Source organism: Eremomyces bilateralis (assembly GCF_010015585.1).
Source record: "Eremomyces bilateralis CBS 781.70 unplaced genomic scaffold P152scaffold_5, whole genome shotgun sequence".
NCBI lineage: Eukaryota > Fungi > Ascomycota > Dothideomycetes > Eremomycetales > Eremomycetaceae > Eremomyces > Eremomyces bilateralis.
The window spans coordinates 375290-397521 of record NW_022985071.1 but is presented as its reverse complement, the minus strand read 5'-3'; the positions used below and the strand labels follow the sequence as shown (position 1 = coordinate 397521).

At 50.8% G+C, this 22232-nt stretch overlaps 6 protein-coding genes across 6 annotated transcripts; 1 reads left to right on the top strand and 5 right to left on the bottom strand.

Moving 5' to 3' along the window:
- Positions 1 to 725: 725 nt before the first annotated feature.
- Positions 726 to 1906, bottom strand: P152DRAFT_386398 (uncharacterized protein; the record flags this gene model as incomplete). The annotated part of the gene is made up of 4 exons (XM_033675833.1): positions 726 to 994; positions 1044 to 1130; positions 1186 to 1355; positions 1536 to 1906. Coding segments are annotated over 4 exons (897 nt in total), but the record flags the coding sequence as incomplete, so codon positions are not given.
- A 2530-nt stretch (positions 1907 to 4436) lies between these two features.
- Positions 4437 to 6305, bottom strand: P152DRAFT_412863 (FAD binding domain-containing protein). Its single transcript, XM_033676992.1, has 2 exons — positions 5906 to 6305; positions 4437 to 5853 (listed from the first exon to the last, which is right to left on the bottom strand). Exons 1-2 carry the CDS (start codon positions 6123 to 6125, stop codon positions 4517 to 4519), a joined length of 1557 nt encoding a protein of 518 aa, XP_033535875.1. The 5' UTR covers positions 6126 to 6305; the 3' UTR covers positions 4437 to 4516.
- An 806-nt stretch (positions 6306 to 7111) lies between these two features.
- P152DRAFT_393680 (NAD(P)-binding protein) lies at positions 7112 to 8494 on the bottom strand (the record flags this gene model as incomplete). Its single annotated transcript, XM_033676213.1, has 2 exons — positions 7112 to 8248; positions 8318 to 8494. 2 exons carry the CDS (start codon positions 8492 to 8494, stop codon positions 7112 to 7114), a joined length of 1314 nt encoding a protein of 437 aa, XP_033535874.1.
- A 510-nt stretch (positions 8495 to 9004) lies between these two features.
- Positions 9005 to 10458, bottom strand: P152DRAFT_265336 (uncharacterized protein). The gene is made up of 3 exons (XM_033674822.1): positions 10103 to 10458; positions 9671 to 10043; positions 9005 to 9603 (listed from the first exon to the last, which is right to left on the bottom strand). The coding sequence occupies exons 1-3, from the start codon at positions 10280 to 10282 to the stop codon at positions 9032 to 9034; spliced, it is 1125 nt and encodes a 374-aa protein (XP_033535873.1). The 5' UTR covers positions 10283 to 10458; the 3' UTR covers positions 9005 to 9031.
- Positions 10459 to 11065: 607 nt separating this feature from the next.
- Positions 11066 to 12121, bottom strand: P152DRAFT_393064 (uncharacterized protein; the record flags this gene model as incomplete). Its single annotated transcript, XM_033676176.1, has 2 exons — positions 11066 to 11461; positions 11534 to 12121. 2 exons carry the CDS (start codon positions 12119 to 12121, stop codon positions 11066 to 11068), a joined length of 984 nt encoding a protein of 327 aa, XP_033535872.1.
- Positions 12122 to 12974: 853 nt separating this feature from the next.
- P152DRAFT_480452 (uncharacterized protein) lies at positions 12975 to 20286 on the top strand. Its single transcript, XM_033681769.1, has 3 exons — positions 12975 to 14979; positions 15029 to 19152; positions 19201 to 20286. Exons 1-3 carry the CDS (start codon positions 13273 to 13275, stop codon positions 20111 to 20113), a joined length of 6744 nt encoding a protein of 2247 aa, XP_033535871.1. The 5' UTR covers positions 12975 to 13272; the 3' UTR covers positions 20114 to 20286.
- Positions 20287 to 22232: the final 1946 nt, after the last annotated feature.

Below are 22232 nucleotides of genomic sequence, written 5' to 3'. Positions count from 1 at the left end.
GAATGGGATGACATCTGAATTCTTTGTGGCTATCGCAAGATGACAAGCTCGTCCCGAGGTAAAGTAGTTGGGACTATATGCACACAGGTATCAAAGGACTATTCACGACCATGGCATGGATAATCCAGCGCAGCGTAAATGGCGTCCATCCCATTCATCACTTCCATGACATCGTATCTTTTAGCAAAATGAACGCTCACACAGGTACAATCACCAACACCGAAGCCTAATCAAACAAACTCGAAGCCTCGTTTATTGCTGCCCCCTTTAGCAGCTGTCGCTCGATCCTCTGGATCTTGCGGAACCGGATCGTGGCGGGGGTAATACAACGTTCCATCGTGGCCTCTCCTGAAACTTTCAATCGTGTCGTTGCCACTGATGTTCCCTTGCCTTCTTCCCCCTTTCCCTTTATCTGGCTCGGGGTCAATGACCTGCTCCGAGACAGTATAATCCACGTGCTTTTTGATGACGTCGAGGCGATGCAACTCATTGGTGCTTCCATATTCACCGCCTTCCATAGTTGCTAATGTCGTACTCCCAGACCGTCTCCCACTCGATATATTGCGGCCAGCGGATCCGTTATTTGAGCCACCGTTGCGACCGCTGCCTCCATGCTGTTTCTTGCTCCCAGAATTGCCCCCGGGAGTACCTCGTCGATAACCCCGATTGTACGGGCTGTTGGCATCCACGTATGGTTCATGCGATGCCTTCCGTCGTCCTGCGGCTTGAGAAAGTAGGAACCGGAATGCTGGAAGATTTGAAACGATGACTGCAACAGCTGCTTCGACATGCGACCAGGTGCTTAGAAGACTCGGGCTGTTCGCAACAGCAGCCATGTTACCAGACGCGTCGGAGGTTGCCTGAGTGACCATGATCAGGCGTGCGATGGCAAAGGCAATGATAATGAATCCAATGCTAAACATGAGACCAAGCCCCATTTTTTGTCGAGCATTGATACTGAGGCTACGTAAAAGGCGGAGTGGAAGAACCATTACTGAAAAAGATTAGCGGCTGACACTTGGTTGCGATTAGTTTTCACATACTGAGACCATCCGTGGCGATATCCGCTCCTGTTGCAAATCGAATCGATTGGTCGGACGCGCGTAGCTCATCAGGATCCGAGCAACCAACTTCTCATGTCAGTCTCTTCAATGGCACTGATAAAGGTAGTTGTAAGCTACTTACACCCAGTCCAGTACTTTGACAATGGTCTGCACGCCAGAAGATTCGACAAAAGACACCCGATGTACAGTAGCACGACAATGGTGAATATGGCCCACCAAACACGCAGGTATTGAGGCAATCCTATAATGAGGCGTCGGAAAAAGAACAATAGGGAGAGCTTGGCTTGAGGTCTGTTAGCTTGAGGTGTTTTTGAGGAGAGGCAGTGACTTTCAGGGAGGTTGTCGCAGCCCCAACCTCCACTCTTGAGAATTTGTTGTTAGGGAGCAAAGAAATGAAGAACCAATACCGAGGAACAGCGCGGAAAAGAAGAGCATCATTTGGCTGCAAACAGGTTAGCAAACGTTCCTCACTGCGAAATGGCGGCAACTTGCCTGAACATGAGCTTCAGGGACGTCGAAGTGTCGGCCATCATCTGACCCATATCAACTCCAGCAGCGTCCGCGGGATTGTTCAGGAGCTTTGTGAGGAACTCTCCCGCAAGATAGAATTGCGGCATCATTCTCGTAATCACAGCGGTAAGACCCGTGAGGCAAAGAAGCGCGATGAAAGCGCAGTAATCGTCCGCCCCAAACTTCTTATGCCGCTGCCATCGTGTGATTCCTCGGGCTAGAGTCAGGGTGAAACTTGCTCCCCACATGATCCATATCAGAATCTGTTCCGTTGCTGTCAGGATGCGCTGCGACATATGTAAGAATGGAGAGGGCACCAACACAGAGATCTGTATATTGAAGCACCAATACCGCCATGGCTGGGTCGACCAAATAGCGACTTTGTAAGGATTCGATAGATGGGACTCCCTAGGGAACTCGAAAACTGGAGTCCAGCTCTCGAAATCCAATTCTACGTCATCAACGAGAGTGGGGAGAAAGGTTCCAATGTTGCGGAGGGCGGTTGGCTAGAGCAACAAGGGCTCTATGCAGCGGAACTTCAATATATTAAGGCGCACAGTCATGATCAAGAGGAGCTTCCAAGAAGGATTTCTCCGATCCTGAGAACCAAGGCACTAAATACCAGCTCTGTACGAACATATATAATGAAGGAGACTTGGGAGGATTAAGGACATGGGTGACTTAGGTGGCGGGAGGAGATTTTGCGATTTATGTGAATGCAAACCGTGGGGTGCAGTGCATACGAGTGGTAAATCGCTAGGCAAGGGCATCTGACATAACTCTGTCCCTGGACCTACCAAAATGCCGGCACTGTCATCAGTGAGACCGGAACACTGGAGTGATCTTCCGCATTATCGCAAGGGAGATAACTTATGGTTCTGCCAGTGGCTGATTCCGCCGACCGGGGGACCAGTCGTGAAGGTCAGCATGGGGAGAAAACCAGATGCCCTAGATGCTAATAGCAGCCATCTATCCGTATTACACAGCTGCATACTTAGTCCGTGCCTATCGAAGGGTCTGGTACTCTGGTGCATATTCAGCGGCACGCCCCCTGGGAACTTAGGACATCCATGAGGCTTCGAGAAGTTGATGGTGGCCACATGCCACCAAGTCGGGAATCCGGCTCTGGCTGCCAGGTCTCTGGTAATAGTGACATTGGTGAAAAATGAAGGCAGAGTCGGAAATGGTTCGAAGATGGATGTTTCTTCGAACTAACTTACTTCCCAAGGAGTGGATTCACTAGACGATGTAATTCTCCGCCGGCCAAAGGAATTGCAGGGAACATCCGTCCTCTTGGATCTGTCAATATTGAAACCGTTGTATAACAAGCCGCCCTAGCAGGGTATGAAATAAATTCCACGCATTGCGTGCAGATTGTCAGAACAGACTTGGTGATGAACAGAGCGACGAAGTGAGGAGTCAAGACTGGAGAACAGCGGGGGTAAGGCCGAGAGGTTGATGTGTCCAGCCACCCAGAGCATACATACCAGGTAACTAGTGAAGTACGGACCTGAGTAGGGTAGCAAGCACGCAGAATAACGGAAGTACCGAGTACCGAGTTCCGTACTGCGTTCGACTGTCTGCTGGTTTCTGGGTATGATGTACTAGGAAGTAGGCTCGTATTGACAATTGCTTTGTTAGTTTGTCTTTAAGTCCGGGTTGGATAGAAGTTAGAAAACCCGTAATCTAGCTGAGATGCAGAAAGCTGGAAGGTCTAGAATGAGTAGAATCAGCCGATGAGCTGTGATACCCAGGCTGTAGCGTCGGAGTAAGTACCCACTACCTAGGCGAAACAACCCGCAATGGCATCTGATGACCGGAATCTATCCAGCCACATCGCATTCTGCTCAATTGGAAATTCGGGGTCAAATCAGGATCCTTGGATGTTCGAGCACCATCTGGGAAAGTGGGAAATAAGAATAAGTCATGCATGGTCTAGCCTCGCGGACCAGCTCACCGAGATTCTTCGCCTATACTGTAGTAATGGCTCAAGGGCCAAGATGCAAGTTCACACAGGCCGCTGCACAGACTGCATACAAAGCGCCGCGGGCGACTCTTTCTCCTCAAACATGGAGGTGTTGCAGGGTAATTTAAAAGAGTTTGGTACGTAGTTCGAAAAGGTAGCGCCGCACTTGGTCGCTATTGGGCATCGTTCATCCCCGTGATTGCTGGTGGCTGACGCGACAAGGGAAAGTGACAGAAATTTGCGCCGAGGAGAAGTTAAGCTTTGGAATGGGATACCATTGGTAGGTACCTTATGAAATCCGACCAAATCTATTGTCTGAAAGACTGGAAGTTTGGAACTCAATACAATCTGGAAGCACCGTACAGGAAAAAAGATTCCGTGGATGTTGAGAATTGAGAGGAAGAGATTGAGCTTTGAAGTGCGAATTGGATTCCCCCTAGGAGGCCCGACTGGTGGACGGTCCCGCCAGCGATCGTCGGTTCGTCATTGTGGGTTATCGGGCCGTTCCAGGTTCCAACAGTTCTGGTTGGCAAAAGCCCATTATCTTATTAGTCGCGCTGAGGGTGGAGAACTCCACCGCGGGGCATCGGATCGACCAATGGAATATGGACTTGGACTTACGCCGAGCATGATCGATGTATGGTACATTTAATATATCCGTACGGAGTATTCCGTTCGAATCCTGGAATTAGAAGAAGATGGATGTGGTGAAGCTGTAGTTCGCTCCAGCGCCTGCTGCATGGTGCCTGTCCACCCCTTATGATCTTTTCCATGGGGAGATTGAGGACCAGGAGGCCATCCCTCTCAATCGGTGTCGAAGCGAACCAAAATAGATCTTGGGGGAATGGCCACTCAATCATTGCAGATCCAATTAGTGGCAGGGATCAAGTAGTAAGCGGGATGAGATACATTAAATATTACACGGTAAAGCCGATCATCCTATATATGTACAGATATTTTTGTATATAAACCCTACTCACGCGGCAGCGACCTTCCAACCACCTGGCATCAGGTCGGTGAATACTCTTGCCGAGTCATATTTGGACCTGACTGACTTTAACTTCGCCAGATTGGCTGCTCCGTAGTTCTGGAAGACGAGCTGGTCCTTGTCTGCATCGTTCAGGTACCGGAACCCGACAGAAACCCCACGGGACTGCAATCCGGCTTCGAGCTGCGCTGTGATCCCACTCGCAAATGTAGAGACAGCAGCATCGTCGGCAGCATTCAGCCAGTTCCAATTCAGCACCACCGCGAAGTATGGCCCGTTGTTGGCGTCCAGACCTATCGGATTGCCCCCAGAATTGGCGCCTGCTTGGAGCATGTTCTTCGTGATCGGCTGGAAGGTCATACTGGCCCCAACGCCGGGAATGGCGGCCAGCTCGTTTATTCTGGTCGTGAACGTGTCGTGGATGTATGTAACGGCGTCTTTGTTGACGACGAAGGTGAGCGTCCGGAACTTCTGGCGCAAAGCGTCGGGCTGCAGCGGATCCGTTTGCGCAAGGTAGTCGTTGAGAGGCTGATATGTGATGGTGTCGATTAGTGGTGTCAGAACTGGAGCCGTGAAGTTCTGGAACACGGTGGGACTGAGGGTCGGCGAATCGTAAAACTTCGTTGCTGCGTAGAGAGTGAGGCCGGCCGCTGGCGCCATGATGATGGTAGGTACGATAGCAGACTTTGGATCCTGCGATCCAAATGCCCCAAAGGTATACACGGCGTTGAGGTACTCTTCCCGATTGCTGGCATCGTATTGCGCAATGCCAACCCAAACCGAAGGAGAATTATAAACTTTGATATCAAAGCGGGTGACCAGGCAGAACGAGTTGCCACCGGCCTTCAGAGCCCAGAACAAGTCGGAATAGTTGTTGGTCGCCGTCGCCTCGATCAATTGACCGCTCGCGAGCACGCACTGGAACTTCACAACACTGTCCGATCCCCAGCCGTATTGGCTCGAATAGAACGAAATGCCGCCTCCGAGAATCAATCCAGGAACTCCCACCTTGCCAACTCGTCCACCGACCGCGGCCTTTCCATATGACGCCAGATAATCAGCAACCTCTCGCCAACGCCGACCAGGTCCAACGCTCAGCGTGTTTTTATCCGAAGAGATGCTTAGTGTCGTGAGGTTGGAAGTGGACAACAGGATGCCGTTCGAATCCGCATTGTTGTAAAGGGGGATGGGCATGTGTCCACCACCACGGATGGCGAACTTGACATTCAACAGACGCACAACCTGAACGAATAGGCTAATTTCGGACGGTTCTTTCGGGACAAAAACGCAGGCTGGGGTGGAATAATCCACGGCAGTCCAATATCCTAGATCAGACATCAGACCAGTTGAAAACATCCAGAAATTGAGTTGCCTTACGGGTGGTAGTTTCGTAGTCATAAACCGCGGACCCAGGCAGGTACAATCGCGTGCTGAACTGCTGCTGCAAGCGGGTGCATGCCTGAGTTAGGTTCAGCCTAATTCCAATCCGTGCTGCCTCATCGAGACGTGCTTCTATCGTGTTGAACTCCGGTGTTGGTGTGCTTTGTACACTAAGGGCTGCGGCAATAGCCGCCCATATTAAATTGTTGAGCTTCATTCTCGAGGAGGCGGACACTGCGGGCGTCACAGGGCAAGGAAAATGGCAAAGAACGCGACAGAACGGGCAATGCTAGAGAGAGAAGTCTTCCCCGGTGACGGACCACCGGTGACGACAACTGAGGTACTTAAGTGATCGCTTCACGAGTCGATGATGCTCCAGACGAGTCGAGACCCGAAGGAGCGTGATGGTAAATTTAAGTTCGTTTGCATGTAGCTAACATATAGCTTCGCTTAGCCGCATATCAAGAACGCGACTGAGTCGGTTCAATAAGGCGGCGATCTAGCTAATAGAGACCATTGATCCGTCCTGGCCAGTCACAGGCTGTGCTTTGCGGTCGGTATATTCGCCGTTCGGAACAAAATGACTTTTTGTAGCCGATCTCCGTGAGAAATTGAAGAGTCCAACCCAGCACCCACGAATTTGGGATTCCAGGGTTCGCTCATTGGCTTGAATTCGATGAAACTTGGAGGCCCCTGGCAGCGTTCATGAAATCGATACCGCACCCTGGACAGCCAGCTGCTGAACTGATTGCCAGGAGGACCGTGCCTCTGGAGAAAATGTAGCCGGGCAGGTTTACCGTCGTTGACACGACCTTGCTCGTACTGTACAAGGGAAAAACGATAGATACCACCGGGCCTCCATATTAAGGACGACGATGAATTGTCCTGGTACTTTACCCGAAAGTAAGAATCTTAGTTCTTATCCATCGTCCTAGGCTCCCAATCCAACAAGATAGCATGAGATATTCACCAGACAATCGGCATGTGGTGTGACCCTGACACATCTGTGGCCTGTGAAAGAGATAGGTTGGGTCTTCGCCGTCGATGTAATGTCGCTACGACATCTTCGAGCCTCGACATCGCCAGAATGGTCAAGTTCATACGGTAAACTTGGAATAGGTACATATGGCCCGTCTCGAAAGCCGCATTAGCCATTGCGAACGACTTCCGCACAACTTCAGAATGGAGTCAGCGACGGTTCGATCAGGCCGCCACTTTGCGACTTCGACGCGATCCTGTCTTCTTCGCCGATGTGGATGACCTGGTCGTATTCGAGGAAGCCTCAGCAGGCGCATCATCGGGCAGCTCCTCAACCTTAGCCAGTGTGGGTTTCGCCGCCTTTCCATTGCCGGATGGCTTGGCCTTTGCTCGTCTTGATGCAGCCTCTTTTTCTAGTTGCTGTACGGTCATTTTGCTGGCTTTCCACAGGGCCTTTTGGACTTCTTCATCAAGAACCTCCGGGCGTGCAATTGGAACCTCGCGGCATTCCTTCAACAGTTTTCCTCCTTTCTCAAGGCTGTACTCCGCTTCCATGGCAGCGTGTAAGAATGTCTGAGCACCTTCCTCCGTGCTTTTGAGGAATAGCCACCATAGAGGATAGGTGACCAAGTATAGACCCAGCCCCCAAAGCGTACCTCTGGTGAGGAATCGCCTCATGCCAGGTGACCGCGTCCATCCCGGATCTACCATCAGTACCCGTGTATTGAGAGGTTTTTTGTCTGGGCGAGGAGTATCTTCTAGATGCTTTTGATATGCACAAGCGAAGGTCATCAAGGCCAATTTTGAAGTACCATAGAATGCTCCGGCATTCGATAACTCTGGTTTGGAAGTGTCCTTTGACTCTCGGCCCTTCTCGCCAGCTGTGGTATTCTTGTCATCGTAAGATATTCCAGGCAATCGCCCGCCCATGTATGAACTGCATGCACCGATGATGACGCGGACGTCCCGATCCGGAGGTTGCGCACGTAGAGCCGGACTGAGGATGTTCAGCAACTGGAAGTTCGCCAGATAGTTTACCCCCCAGTTTATCTCGACCCCGTCCTCTGTAGCCTCAATCTTTGATCCTCCTGGCGTCAAAGTATTCCCGCACAATATGACCATGTCCAATCGTCGGGGAGGCGTATTGTCGATCCACTTCGTCGCGAAGATGCGGATGCTGTGTAGATCTGCGAGATCCATATACTCCGCAGTGATGAGCTCGTTGCCAGTCCGGATCCGAAGGTCCATGATATAGTCCACGAGGAACGGGTCCGTCAGCGGTTGCTGGGTAAGGAGAACAATTTGCGCGCCACGTGAAGCCAGATCTCTTACGACAGCTGCCCCAACCCCTGATGTTCCACCCTATTGCGAGATTGATGTTAGCTGACATGTCCAATGGATCTCACCGCTAATGGGATAGAAGTTACATACTGTCACCATGACTACTTTGGAATGCATCACTCGCTCCGAGAGCGTCTTTGCACCGCCAAAGAACACCTTCACATAATATAAGATTGTAAGGCATATTGCAGCCTTAAGTATTGTGTATGCATAGGGAATAGATGCGAGCCCCTGGAAGAGGACTTGTGCTGCAAGAAGCACTGGCATAGCGCATTAGTTCTTCAGATATTTCAATAACAATCTGCGAACATGGCAGCTACCATCCCTTATGTGGACTCGTCAGGACTCAAGAGAGATGTTCAATCTGATCAGTGCAATTCTCCTAGTCAGAAACTGCGTGTGATGATAGGATTGCCTGTGGCTGTAGGTGAAAGAAATTTCTGGGCGACCATAGGCTCCAGGCAACGCAGCGACGTCATGTTCAATGGTGACTTACGGATCCTTTCAGGTATTGTATCCCACATAGCCAAATGCTCATCAATTGATAGATTTATTTGATACAGCTATCTAGATCATACCCAAGTACAGTAGAGAACACAAGGGACAACGGCGATGAGAATATCAATATATTTTCGCTATTCCGGCTTATTGCTATCGAGACAAACGAACCATCAACTGCCATGAAGAAGATAAATACACAACCCGCCTGGAGCCGCTCGTAAACATATTCAGACAATATGGAGTACAATGAATCCGGGTACCCGCTCTGATCAATACCTCTATAAATGCCACCTCATATAAGCCTTACGGCTCTATTTTTTCATTGATCATTTCGTTCGACGGAAAACGGCCCTCGGAACGACCCAGTAGCGGTTGGCGACTCTTCCCACTCCCCCAACTCTCCCGAGTTTCGGAACCTTCAGTCGGCTCGGTTTCTCTTGTTGCCGTCCCCGCCATGTTTGGCTCGGTGCGGCCTTGTTCGACATCTCCGGTTTCGCCTTGCTGATTCTGTTGCTGCGCCTGCTGCACCTGGGACGCGATCCCCTCCGCAGTCTCATGATCAGGAGTGGAGATCAAATCCCATTTGCGTAACAAGCGTTCGACTGGCGGTTTGAGGAAGGGAGAACAGGCCGCGATGGTTGTCATCATCATCTCCAGCCATGTCCAGATTGCCCATTTATATTCCTCAAACTTGGTATCTTCGGCATCCTCTGCATAACTTGCGACGACAAGTTTTGTGATGGCAAACGCTGACGTGATCAGTCCTAAGCCCATTAGGCAACCAAGCAAGGACTTTTCGTAGCGTCCTCGATGGATTTTGCGGATAAATATGATAGGTATAAGGGAAAGCCCGATGTCAAGGACGACATGGATAGCTGAAAGCCAAATCAGCGTCTAGAGTCGTAGCAGTGTGATGGGTCCGGGTGAAATCCCAAGACTTACAGGAAAAAGTCGCGATCTTTCTGAACGCCATATTCCCAGTGAGACAGGGTTTTCCCGTGATGCGTGGATCCCAAAGACTCTCTAGGGGTTTGCAATGGCCAATGTCCCAGAAGATGTTTGCCAGTGCCAGCGCCAGTTGAAAGAGGATGACTCCATACAGCCCAACGCGCCACCAGCCGGTGTTTTTCACCCGTAGTATCGTGAAGGCGATAGACATTCTTAGGAAAGAAATCGTCCAAATCCAAAGCCACGTACTAATCACCTGGAGCTTGGTAGCCTTGACGAATTGGTCCACTGTAAGGTAGTTGGTGCGAGTTCCGCTTCCATATTCGAAGCTGAGTACTCCTGTAACGCACAATGTGATCATGACAGGCTGTGCATGCTGGTTTAGTTTGATCCGTAGAGCAACATCGTTGGACCGGGGATTCATACCAGCGAGGCGGCAACAAGCACATCGTCCCACCAAATAATCCATGCCGGTCGAGCGTGTGCCCACAACCGCAACACGATGAACACTACGGCTATAACTGTGGTCGCGATCACTAACGATCGCTGCTCTGAAAGCTTCGATGCGCCGGGTGGAAGATCCTCGGAGATCCTCGGAACTTCCATGATGTATCAAAACGCATATACACAAGGACTGTGTCCGCAGAACCGAGCGCTGAAGACATTGTCATTCGATGGTCGCTGAGAGAAGGAAATGCCAAAGAGAGGCAGGTCAGAAGTCAATGGACGTCTTCGCACAAGAGCTATCGTGGTCGCTGCAAGATGTAGAATCATATATCAGACGATGGTGAACATTTCCACCTCTTCCCTGGCAGGGCTTTTGTGGGGTGGGATGATGTCGTGCCTCCACTGTCAAGTTTGGGGCCGTACTGTAAATGTACCAACGATGCCTTCAGAACCCCTCCAAGAACATAAAATAGAAACAATACATAGTAGATACTCTTGCAGGAATGGCACATTATGGACGAATTAAAGATATACAATAACCGTAGAATGGAACGAAACTAGCCCTCAAAAACCAATCATTGGGCGTGAGAAAACAGGTCGCAAACTTGAACTTGACGAGCGAATCGAAATACTTATGATCAAAACTTGGTAGACGGGATTGTACTGAACCGAGAAATGTTAAAGAAAAGCGAACGTCACTTTGACGTCCTAGCATGGCCCTTAGGTCGGTCCAGTACAGGCAAGGTATGAGTTGCGACCAATGGATGAGAAACGCGACAGATGAAGCGCAATATCATGATGGTCGCACATTGTGGCACTATAAGAGCTCGGGTTTCATCCATTTGAACGAATTAAGCGGCCCAAGGGAAACGATTGATAGGTAGTAGTATGCGCTGACCCTTTCACTGCTGCGAAGGATATTATCTGAAGACAGGAGTTCCATTAGCCGCCCGCGCTCTCCCCAATCTCTTCAATCAGATCTACGATCTTCCATCTCAGGCGATGTTCCGCCTCGATAACAATCCAGGCCGTCAGCACGATCAGCTCTTCGAGCATATTGCCAGCGTGCGGTCCGTCGGGGATCTCGATATCGTCATGGTGATTCTTCTTTTTGCCGGACACGGCTCCGTCGATTTTCGCTGTATGTTTCGCAAGGGTGGATTCCTTGGTCTGGTCGGGGATGGTGCTCTGCTCATAGGCGGCCGGATATATGCATAGTTGCCCGACATAAGCTCGTTTCTTATTTGGCGGTTGTCCGATCTTTTCGGAGGATCGGAAAGTTGACCATCGATCTTTCTTCAAGGTAGCGATCAGAGCGTGATCGGATTTTCGGATCAACTGTGCAACATCGTGATCAGCGAACATCCTTCCACCAGATATGACTCCAGCGACGGGATGAGTATCTAATACCTTAACATCATGAGTCCACCCTTTCAGCTTATTCTTCGACAATGTGCGTGTTCCAGACCACTGATATCGCACACCATCAAACTCCCATTCCACTCGCCGGCTCCAAAACCCAGCTCTCCGCACGTGAATCTTGCACACCTTCCCCACAACCTCCATCTCGTCCTGTAAAGGCTCCTTCGGCGGCTTTGGCTTCATGTGCCAGAACTTTCGCCATTTCTCCGCCCGCCGTGCCTTGCGTTTCGCCCTTCTCCGCTTCTTATTCTTCACGATCGTATCAACACCGTCGCCCATCCATAGGCAAAACGAGCCCCACATCGCAGATCGCGTCATCCTTGCGATGGCCAATGTATCCGCGGTATATTTGGGGTTGTCTCCGCGGTGCAAGACGGGTCGCCATTGCCACGCATGCTTATGGGGGATCGGGTTGATGATGAAGTATGATGCGGGAGCGACGCCGTCGGGAGGGTCGGCTGGGGAGAATAACTGTTTTCGGCCTTGGAAAAGCCGACAGTAGAGATTGAGGGTTGTGGCTGGGTTAGACTGCTCTGCTGGTCGTTTTACCTCCTCCTTTGCAGCGTTTCTTTTCATGTTTAATGTCCCTGAAGGTCGGATGCCTGTCGAGAGCAAGTCGAACCGGTTCGAGCGCGCTATGCACCGTCGCTGGAATACTACTAGAGTTGAAGGTTAGTCTTTAGGAGTTAGTCGTCTTGGAGATAGGTTGGCCATTAGGCAGCATATATATTCCCGATTCCAGGCCAATCGGTGATCTCATGCATCTCATTGTTCATGGCATACTGCACGATTGTGCCTTATGGACGCCGTTCGAACCTAAAGCTGAAAACTATACGGATAGAACGTGCGCCAGTCATGCGTATCAGGAACGAAAATGATCGTCAGGGACTCTCGAAACACAATGGAAACATGCAAACCTATACGAGCTATTCGACGAGAGCGCGATCGCAGTTCAGACTCGTGGTGGCTGAGTTCAAAAACCCATGTCGAATCCTCAGTTGCCCAGGATTTGATGGAGATTGGAATGACACAAAATGATACAACCGGTTCCGTATGGACAAATCTCCACACAACTCCTGATGTGCAGACATAGTGTGTATCCCTATTGTATGGGATGAGATATCGGATGAGATATCCGGATCATTGAATATCCCTCACAAGACATCACGAAGATTTAGGAATGCTTGGCTTTTGGATCATCCCCAAGACCCCAACTCACGATCTGCTAATAATAGCCTAATAGGTAATAGGACGGGACAGAAGATTTTAGTTTAGGATCTAGGTGCTGACGTTGCGGCGTCGGGCTGTGCCACATGCAGAAGACAGCCAAACAGAAGAACTGACGCGGAGGCCCCTGCAAAGGAATCTGCAACGTGAACCCTTGCGATGGGCACGTTTCAACGTTCTCCCTCTTCCACAATAATCTAGACTCCAATCCACCCTTTGATTATCTGATATGTACCTCCTGTTTGCACTCCTTTCTTTGACAATCTTGCGATCCGACCTCTTTGAATCTGCGTGATACCTCCACGGATCACGCGCGATTAGAGTTTCATCATCGAATTCCCCGTGCCACCCCGAGTACCTCCCCGCGACCTCGCCCCGCGAGTCTAGTTAGCACCTTCTCCGCGCTCCGCATCCTCGTTTTCGCGTGTCGGTAAAGTATGGCAAGGGCTCGATGAAGACCATAGACAAGAGAAGGCGTGCTGGGGGTGCTGGAAGCTCTAATGGACTCTCATGATGGCAACCATCGGCGAAATGCGTCGACTCCGCAGACCCCTCAGTCGATCCCGCTCCAGGACTTCAACAACCCGACGCAACAATCGCAAAGTACCGGGCAACGTCAACGGAGCATAACCGAGAGGGGACGAGACTTATTACGAAGTAGAGATGGAGCGACACCTCGTGTTCATTGGGGAGGCGGGTCATATCAACCTGTCACTGACGACGGGTCGCCGGGCCGCTCTCTTCCTAGAATTGTAACTTCGAATAATACGAACCGACGGCCTCATCACGATGCCGACGAAGCCTCTCCGATGGAGGATGGTGTTGCCTTCCAATCTGCGATTGGTGGATTTGCGGGTTTAAGTTTTTCGAATGAAGACGACACCATCACTCCACCCGCTCCTTCCGCTCAAGGTGAACACACGATGCGCTCCAACAGCGTTCCTTCCTTTTTATCTCGAGTGGAATCCGACTCTGCCACCGAAAATATCGACCTGGACGATCCGAACGATTATTTTTCACCAACATATGGGGACAGAACTCCATTAACCACCCACCTACAACCCACCGGCACCTCGAATCCAGGAGGACAACAACACGACAGAATGAGCTCCACAAACAGTTTTGGCGCTGGAAGCAGTCCGGTGCGATCGGCGCGCCTCGGAGATGACCTTAACACCACAGAAGCTGGCCTTCGCACTCCTGGCAGCGGCGAGATCCGGAGGTCCAGCTCTTTCACGAGAACTCTATCCCCATCCTCGGTCTCATCTCCCTTACACCGTGCTGGTACCATCATGAGGCAAATGTCTCAGCGTGTTGTCAATCTGAGCAATGAGCCTGAACTGGTCGAGCGTCACATGCGCAGGAAATCATCCACCCACAGTACGAGGAGGGCCCAATCACCGTCACATCCCACAACCGCTGGATACTCCGAGGGTGTACAGGATGAGGAAATCCCACCTGAGAAATCACCCGCCCCTCAACAATTCCAGCCATTCCGACGTCCTTCCAAGAAGAATCTCCCAAACCCACTTCGAGGCAGATCGCTTGGGATATTCCTACCCGATAACAAACTGCGCATCAAACTCTGCGACATCCTTGTTCACCCAATGACCGAGCCCTGTATTCTGCTCTTGATTGTCATCCAAACGGTGTTGCTCGCGGTAGATGCTCGACAGAGCGTCTTTATCGGGCATCGAACCCCTCGGTGGGGGTCGTCTTGGATTGACTATGCAATGCTGGCACTTTTTTGCATATACACTGCCGAGTGTTTCATCCGCACGATTGTGTCTGGATTTATTGTGAATCCCATTGAGTACAGCACCGTCAATCGCCAGGTCGGATTCAAGAAAGCTGTAGCCGCGAAATGGCACTCGTTGTTTTCCCCACTCAGTGTCGATACGACGGCTAAAAGCCAGCCATCGCCATTTACTACTGAGCCCCAGCCATCGATCATTCGGGCATTCACAGCCACCAACCTCGAGCCGAACCAGATTGCAGATTCAAGGTACCAACGTCGTGTCCGCCTCGCTCACCGCGCTTTCCTCCGACATTCGTTTAACCGCCTTGATTTCTTGGCAGTGGTCGCGTACTGGATCACCTTCGCCATCAGTCTAAGTGGGTTTGAATCTAGCAAGCATGCCTATGTCTTCCGCATGTTGAGCTGCCTGAGGATTCTGCGGCTGCTGTTACTGACGAGCGGCACTACGGTAGGTGCCTTCCTGAATTCGATGAACATGGAGTTAATCATATGTCTAGGTCATCTTGCGAAGCTTGAAAAAAGCCGCCCCTCTTCTGGTCCATGTCGCATTTCTGATTGGTTTCTTCTGGCTTCTGTTCGCTATCGTGGGCGTTCAGGCGTTCAAGGCGAGCTTACGGCGCCAATGCGTTTGGAAAGATCCCGAAGGCCTAGAAGAGGACTTTTTAAACACGTTTCAGTTCTGCGGCGGCTATCTTGATCCGAACGGCACGGCTCTCTCGTGGCTTAATTCTGATCTTACCCCTGGATCTGATGTTCACAAAGGGTATATATGCCCAGTGAACTCGATGTGTATCCAGGGGGACAACCCTTTCAATGGAACGCTAAGCTTCGACAACATATTCCAGAGTCTAGAGCTTGTGTTCGTCGTCATGAGCTCCAATACTTGGTCTCAACTGATGTATTTCCTGACCGACAGCGATTATCTTGCAGCGGCACTCTTCTTTGCCGCAGGGATCGTAATCCTTTTTCTCTGGCTTATCAACCTTCTCATTGCTGTCATCACCTCGTCCTTTCAGGTGATTCGAGACGAGAGTAAGGCTAGTGCGTTCACCGCCGAGGAAGTGGACCAAAGTCTGGAATTACAAGATTCCGGCGAGACTGCAAACCGGAAAATCAGCAGGATCAAGAAGCTGTTCGACAAGACGAAATGGCTGTGGATCCTAATCATTATATCTGGCACCATCTGCCAGGGCTTAAGGAGCGCTAGCATGGGCAGCGGTCGAGCAGCATTCGTCGACGGCGCCGAAACGGCCGCGACCTTTATCCTTCTTCTGGAAATTGTGCTTCGATTCATCGTAGACTGGCGGCATTTCTTTCGCAGTCGACAGAACATCATCGATTGTCTCCTCGCCATCATTACAACCGTCATGCAGATCCCGGCGATCCATAACTCAGGCCAGCCTTACGCCTGGCTTACGATCTTTCAAATCGTCCGATTCTATCGAGTAGTCTTGGCCGTTCCAATCACCCGTGACCTCATTCTCACTGTCTTGGGGAACTTTTCAGGTCTGGTCAATCTTATTCTCTTCGTGTTCCTCCTCACCTTCCTTGCTGCTATCTTCGCGGTTCAAATGTTTCGTGGCGAGTTCCCAATAGCCGACGCCGACGGCGAGAGCATACATGTCACTTTCTCGTCGATATATAACTCGTTTCTTGGAATGTATCAAGTACTTTCCAGCGAGAACTGGACAACGTTGATGTACAACGTTACCGGCTTCACGGTGGCGTACAATACCGCTTGGATCGGCGCTGCATTCTTCATCATCTGGTTCATCCTGGCCAATTTTATCGTGCTGAACATGTTCATTGCTGTCATTCAGGAGAACTTTGACGTTTCAGAGGATGAGAAGCGCTTGCAACAAGTGAAAGCATTCCTTCACGAAAACGACCTAGGCGGCAATTCCCATGGGAACCTTTCGCTCTCGACGATCTTCAAGGTCAGCTTAGCCACGGGAAGGCGCAAAGATCCGTTGGCATTCGGCACCGCAACCACGGAGATGTTACTTAAAGGCGCGGTTGTTCGGGATTTCCTTGACCAGCAAGACGAGCAGGATCCAATATCATCGCCTCCACCACCCGCCACGCCACAACCTGGACTGCGATCGGCACCGACAACGGTAATATCGCCGGGAACACTCTCAACGGCATGGGGTCGGTTCTTTGGGTTTCTTGGAAGCAGCGAACCGAATCCATTCTATTCACGTTTGGAATTTTCCAGAGCGAACGAAGACCTGGATCCCCGTCAAATGGCGAAAGAGGTGGTCTCAGCGCGCGAGCGCCGCAAGAAAGCACAGCGAGAATATCTACTAAAGCACCCATCATACAATGTCTCGCTGTACACGTTCAAGCCAAACAATCCGATCCGAAAGATTTGTCAGAAGATTGTCGGACCTGGTCGAGGCGGGGACAGGATCGAAGGTGTGGCACCTAGTGTACCAATCTGGTATGCGTTCTCCGCCTTCGTCTATGCTGCTATCGTAGCTATGGTGCTGCTTGCCTGCATCACCACACCGCTCTACCAGAAGGTTTACTTCCAAAAGCATCCATTTAGCGTTAAGAATTGGTTCGTCTTCACGGATATGGGCTTCGCTGTGCTCTTCGGCATCGAAGCGGCTATCAAAGTCATTGCGGACGGTTTCTTCTGGACCCCCAATGCATATTTCCGCGGATCTTGGGGTTTCATAGATGGCATTGTGCTGGTCACGCTATGGATCAACGTTGGTACGAGCTTGTTCAATGAAGGGCAGGTCAGCCGCGCAGTCGGCGCATTCAAAGCCCTCAGGGCTCTTCGGCTGCTGAACGTGAGCGACAGTGCTCGGAACACGTTCCATTCGATCATCGTCCGTGGTGGACTGAAGATCCTTTCCGCAGCACTCGTGTCGCTGAGCTTGCTGATTCCCTTCGCCATCTATGGCCTCAATCTGTTCAATGGGAAGCTGCTCGCTTGCAACGATGGAGCCGACATTTACAATCTCGACGACTGTGTTGGAGAATTCCTCAGCTCACCGTACAATTGGGAGGTGTTGACTCCCCGAGTGGTCAGTAATGAATATTACAGCTTCGACAATTTTGGCGACAGCTTGTTCATCCTCTTCCAAGTCGTCTCCCAAGAAGGATGGACGGACGTCATGTGGGCTGCCGAGAATATCGTCGGAGTCAACCGTCAACCACAGCCGCTCGCGAGTCAAGGCAATGCCATCTTCTTTGTCGTGTTCAATTTGCTCGGAGCGGTCTTCGTGCTTACCCTGTTTGTGTCGGTCTTCATGCGCAACTACACCGAACAGACGGGAGTCGCCTACTTGACCACCGATCAGCGCTCGTGGTTGGAATTGAGAAAGCTTTTAAGACAGGTTGCGCCCTCAAAGCGTCCAGTACCTAGCCAAAGGCGTGAGTCGTGGAAGGAGTGGTGTTATCGACGAGCCGTCCGAAAATCGGGACGATGGCAGCGATTCGTCACCCTCGTCTTGGTTGTCCACCTGATCCTTCTCTGCTTGGAATTCTTCCCCGGGCCGTTCTGGTGGGATCTGGTCCGCGAGTTCATCTTTTTGGCATTCACGCTCGTTTACATCGCCAACATCGCCATCCGGATCGTCGGCCTTTCGTGGCCGCGTTTCCGGAGGAGTAGCTGGGATTTGTACTCTTTGATCTCCGTGTCCGGCGCTTTCATCACGACGATTATGGTCCTGGCTCGTCCATCCCATTGGGTGTACGCGCAGGTACACAACTTCTGCCTCGTCTCCATTGCCCTCCTTCTCATTCCGCGCAACAACCAACTCGATCAGCTCTTTAAGACTGCCGCTGCTTCCTTGAAGCCGATTGCAAATCTTCTCGCCACGTGGTTCGTCCTGTTTCTAGTGTACGCCATCGCCTTCACTCAGACATTCGGCCTCACAAAGTTCGGCGAAAATCAGACCAGCAACATTAATTTCAGGTCCGTCCCTAAAGCTCTCATCCTTCTCTTCCGACTCAGTATCGGCGAAGGTTGGAACGAATTGATGGAAGATTTTGCATCTATCAGGCCTCCAAACTGCGTGGTAGGGCAATCTTTCAGCGAAGGAGACTGCGGCAGCCCAGAATGGGCTCGGGCACTTTTTATCAGCTGGAACATCCTCAGCATGTACATCTTCGTCAACTTGTTCGTGTCGTTGATCTACGAAAGCTTCTCTTATGTCTATCAGCGCAGCAGCGGGCTTGCGGTCATCAGCCGCGAGGAGATCCGGCGCTTCAAGCAAGCATGGGCAGAATTCGACCCCAACGGCACGGGATTCATCTCCAAAGAAGCGTTCCCGAGATTCCTCGGTGAATTGAGCGGAGTCTTCGAAATGCGCATATATGATGGCGACTTTACGGTCCGAAGGCTGATTGAAGACTGCCGCCTCCCAGCGCGCCAGAGTGTCCTTCCGGTTGATGATCCTCAGGAACGCCCTGAAATGGACTTGAAGAAGTTGAACGCTCGCTTGGCGGAGCTACCGGTACAGGAAATCAGGAGGCGACGAGATCGGATGAACAAATTCTACGAAGAAGTTCTGGTGTCTAGCGACCCCGATCGTGGAATCGGATTTAATTCTTTGCTCATGATATTGGCGCACTACAAGGTCATCAACGACAATAAGAGTCTACGGTAAGAAAATATCACTCTCTCCAGAACCATTTACTGACTGAGACATAGCCTGAAGGAGTTTTTGCGCCGCCGTGCGCGCCTTCAGAGGGTTGACGAAGCAGTGCGTCGTAACATTGTGCAAGGTTTCTTCGACACCGTTTTCTGGGCTCGTCGATTCCGTCGCATCACACGATCGAAAGATGACGGACGGATGACTGCCGTTCCGCAATTCACTGTTCCTGAAATTTATGTCGATGACGGCGACGCGCCTACAAGTCCGGCCGACACGAGACAAGGTGCTTCTGCGGGCACCGGTGCCGCATCGTCACATAACGGGCAGTTCAGTTACGCACCTAATGATCTCCATGGTTCCCCGCGCACCCCGAGTTCTTTGTCCCCACGCAGAGGCCCAGGTCTATCGATTGATCTTGGTCACACCGAAGGTTCTACCGGCTCCATTACACCCCCCAACAATCAACATTCGCGAGCAAACAGTATACAACTCACACCTTCAAGCAGCCCGACGCGCCCAGGCGTGTTTGTTGGGCAACCTGCTTTCGGCCAAGGAAACCTAGGACCACAGGATCAATACGGACAGACAGCTCCTGGGGCGTCTCAGCAGTCATGGGCCTCTCGTCCATCTCCTTACGATTCGCCAAGAAATTCAAGACCTCCATCGCACGAACGGCCCATAAGTCCCTTGCAATCCGGCTCGCCTGGCCGCGATGCCGCCTCGTCCCCTGCTCACGGCCCTTCGCTAACAGCCGGCGGGTTGACGAGTTCGGGCCTCGAACCTGGTGGTGGTCGCAGCCGAGCTGGAAGTGCCGTTAGCGTGCAGGACGTGATGGACAGCCTTGAAACGAGCGCATGGGGAGAGAGCATTCGAAGAAGCTTTACGACGCGACGCGGAGGAAACAATGGCGACAGGTCGCCAGCGAGGAGCGATGACGAACGACGTTTTGATCGGGATAACTCATGGTAATGATCGGACGGAAAGGGTTCTGCTCACCGCAGCGGAGGTTGTTTGAATGAGGTAATGTCGAGGTGGTCACGGAGGGTTGTAAATGATGATGACCCTGTGTTTGACAGGCTAAAGGTAGATGGGGGACTGCATGTGCCTCACTAAATGGTGGGCGGACATGTCTGGAAGGCAGCTTGGGCGGCTGTGTTAATGGCTGCATGTGGAATGATCTAGACGATACCCAGAGACACTCGCCTCCGGCGTTGTGCACAAGACGGTAGTAGACTTAGACTACGTCAAATTTCATCGTGTTTGATACGTGTTAGTTTTTTCTAACTGGCGCTACGTCTGCTTCTACTGGCGTGTCATCCGAGCTGGAAGAAAGCGATGATCCTTCGCATTGACATCTTCCAACCTGCATGTACAGAGAGTTTTCGACTCCCCAGGGGTGTGATCCGACTTTCAGGACCATCAATTTCGTCCACTCCAAGCTTTCAGGGGATGTAGGTGCGGTGGACCTCACGTGAGCTGTAATGTGGTGGCGCGGAGCGCTATTTTGTGATGGAATCACATCTTGGACACGGAGTACACGTTAAGTTTTAGTATGAGTGTTGATAGATTGTTCTTTGTATCCTCTGCTGAGGATAATGCCATAGGTGATGCTATCTATGAATAACGGTCATGCTCCCCGATCCGTCCCAGTTCGTGTAGCTGAGAGTACACTGACACAAACCCCCTTATTGTCAGTCACTCTGTTAGCCAGGGATCATTCAGAAACTCTCGTACAGAGGCCCGAACCCCTGGTAGCCACTGAAGCATCCGGTGTAGCACATGGAGGAACTCTTCTTTATCACTGTCTTCCAGCGCTTGCAATTCATCTTCAAGCGAAGATATCTCCAGCGTTGTTTTCCCTGCCCATTCCCTGTCCTCGTCGAAGAAACGGTTGGCTATGTGAAATCGGTCGAGGAAACTTCTAGGGGGCTGTCCAGCAGGGTAACCACTCGAGCCAGGTACGGATATTTTGACTTGAAGCGGTCCGTGATGTCGTTTAGGTAGAGGTGCTTCCCTTGAAGAAGGACCCAGAAGGCCAGAACTGGTTTACGTCAGTGGCAATGCATAATGTTGAGTTATAGGGAATACCATCATTCCCACGCTCCAAGTATCAATGCCTTTTCTCCCGGGTGTGCACAGGATAGTTTCAGGGGCATGATAGTGATTCAACTTGGCTTATCCTCGTACGCTTCAAGGCCTCCCTCCAAGGGCGAGATATCGAGGAGCGACTCGCTGAGGGATGACATACTGACGCTGTGCATATCTTCCCATGCTTAATTCAAATGCCATTCTTGTGCGAAGAGTTTTGTAGAGGAGATATTTGGTATCAAAAACTGTTCTGGCAATGATACAAAATGGCGTACTAGTAACTACTATGTAAGGATGATCTTAAACCCCTATCATCGCTTCACCTACCCGAATTTATGATTCACCACCTAATCACTGCGATGAAATTCACCATTAGCTATAGACTATATTAAGCGAAAATCATCAGCGCACGCCGGGCGCGCGGTTCAATATTCCCTAACATAGATATATAGACCTTGCAGTTATGCACCAAACTCGTGGTGCAATCAATTTCGTCCACCCGATAGGCAAACATTTTCTCAACGATTTGGGTTAGAAATTAGATAAAATGCTACGAGCAGTAGTTAGTTAACTAAGTTAAGTTAGATAAGTTAATGGCAGCGATCTTAATATGGGTTCGGAAACTGGAGCGCAGCACACTCAAGATCGGCATTCAATGACTTGAGATAGCACCTTAGCCACCCAGCGAAGCTGCGAGAAACATACTAATCGTCGCACATTATATTTGGATCCAATGACGTATATTCATAACTTGGAACTAATTCTATTCCTGGGTATATCAACAGGTGTTAATATCCTTATTTTGAAGGTCATGTTAGACTGAAAGGACTGAGCCATGTGTTCAACTCATCATGTCTCCCATTGCTGGGAGAGAGGGTGGCCACCACAAAACTCCCTCTATTTTTTTGGGCCCATCGATCATTTTTGCTATCTTTATACTAATAGTAAAATTATCGAGAGAAACGGATCTGCTGGGGAGGGGATTCGCACCAATGCCGCT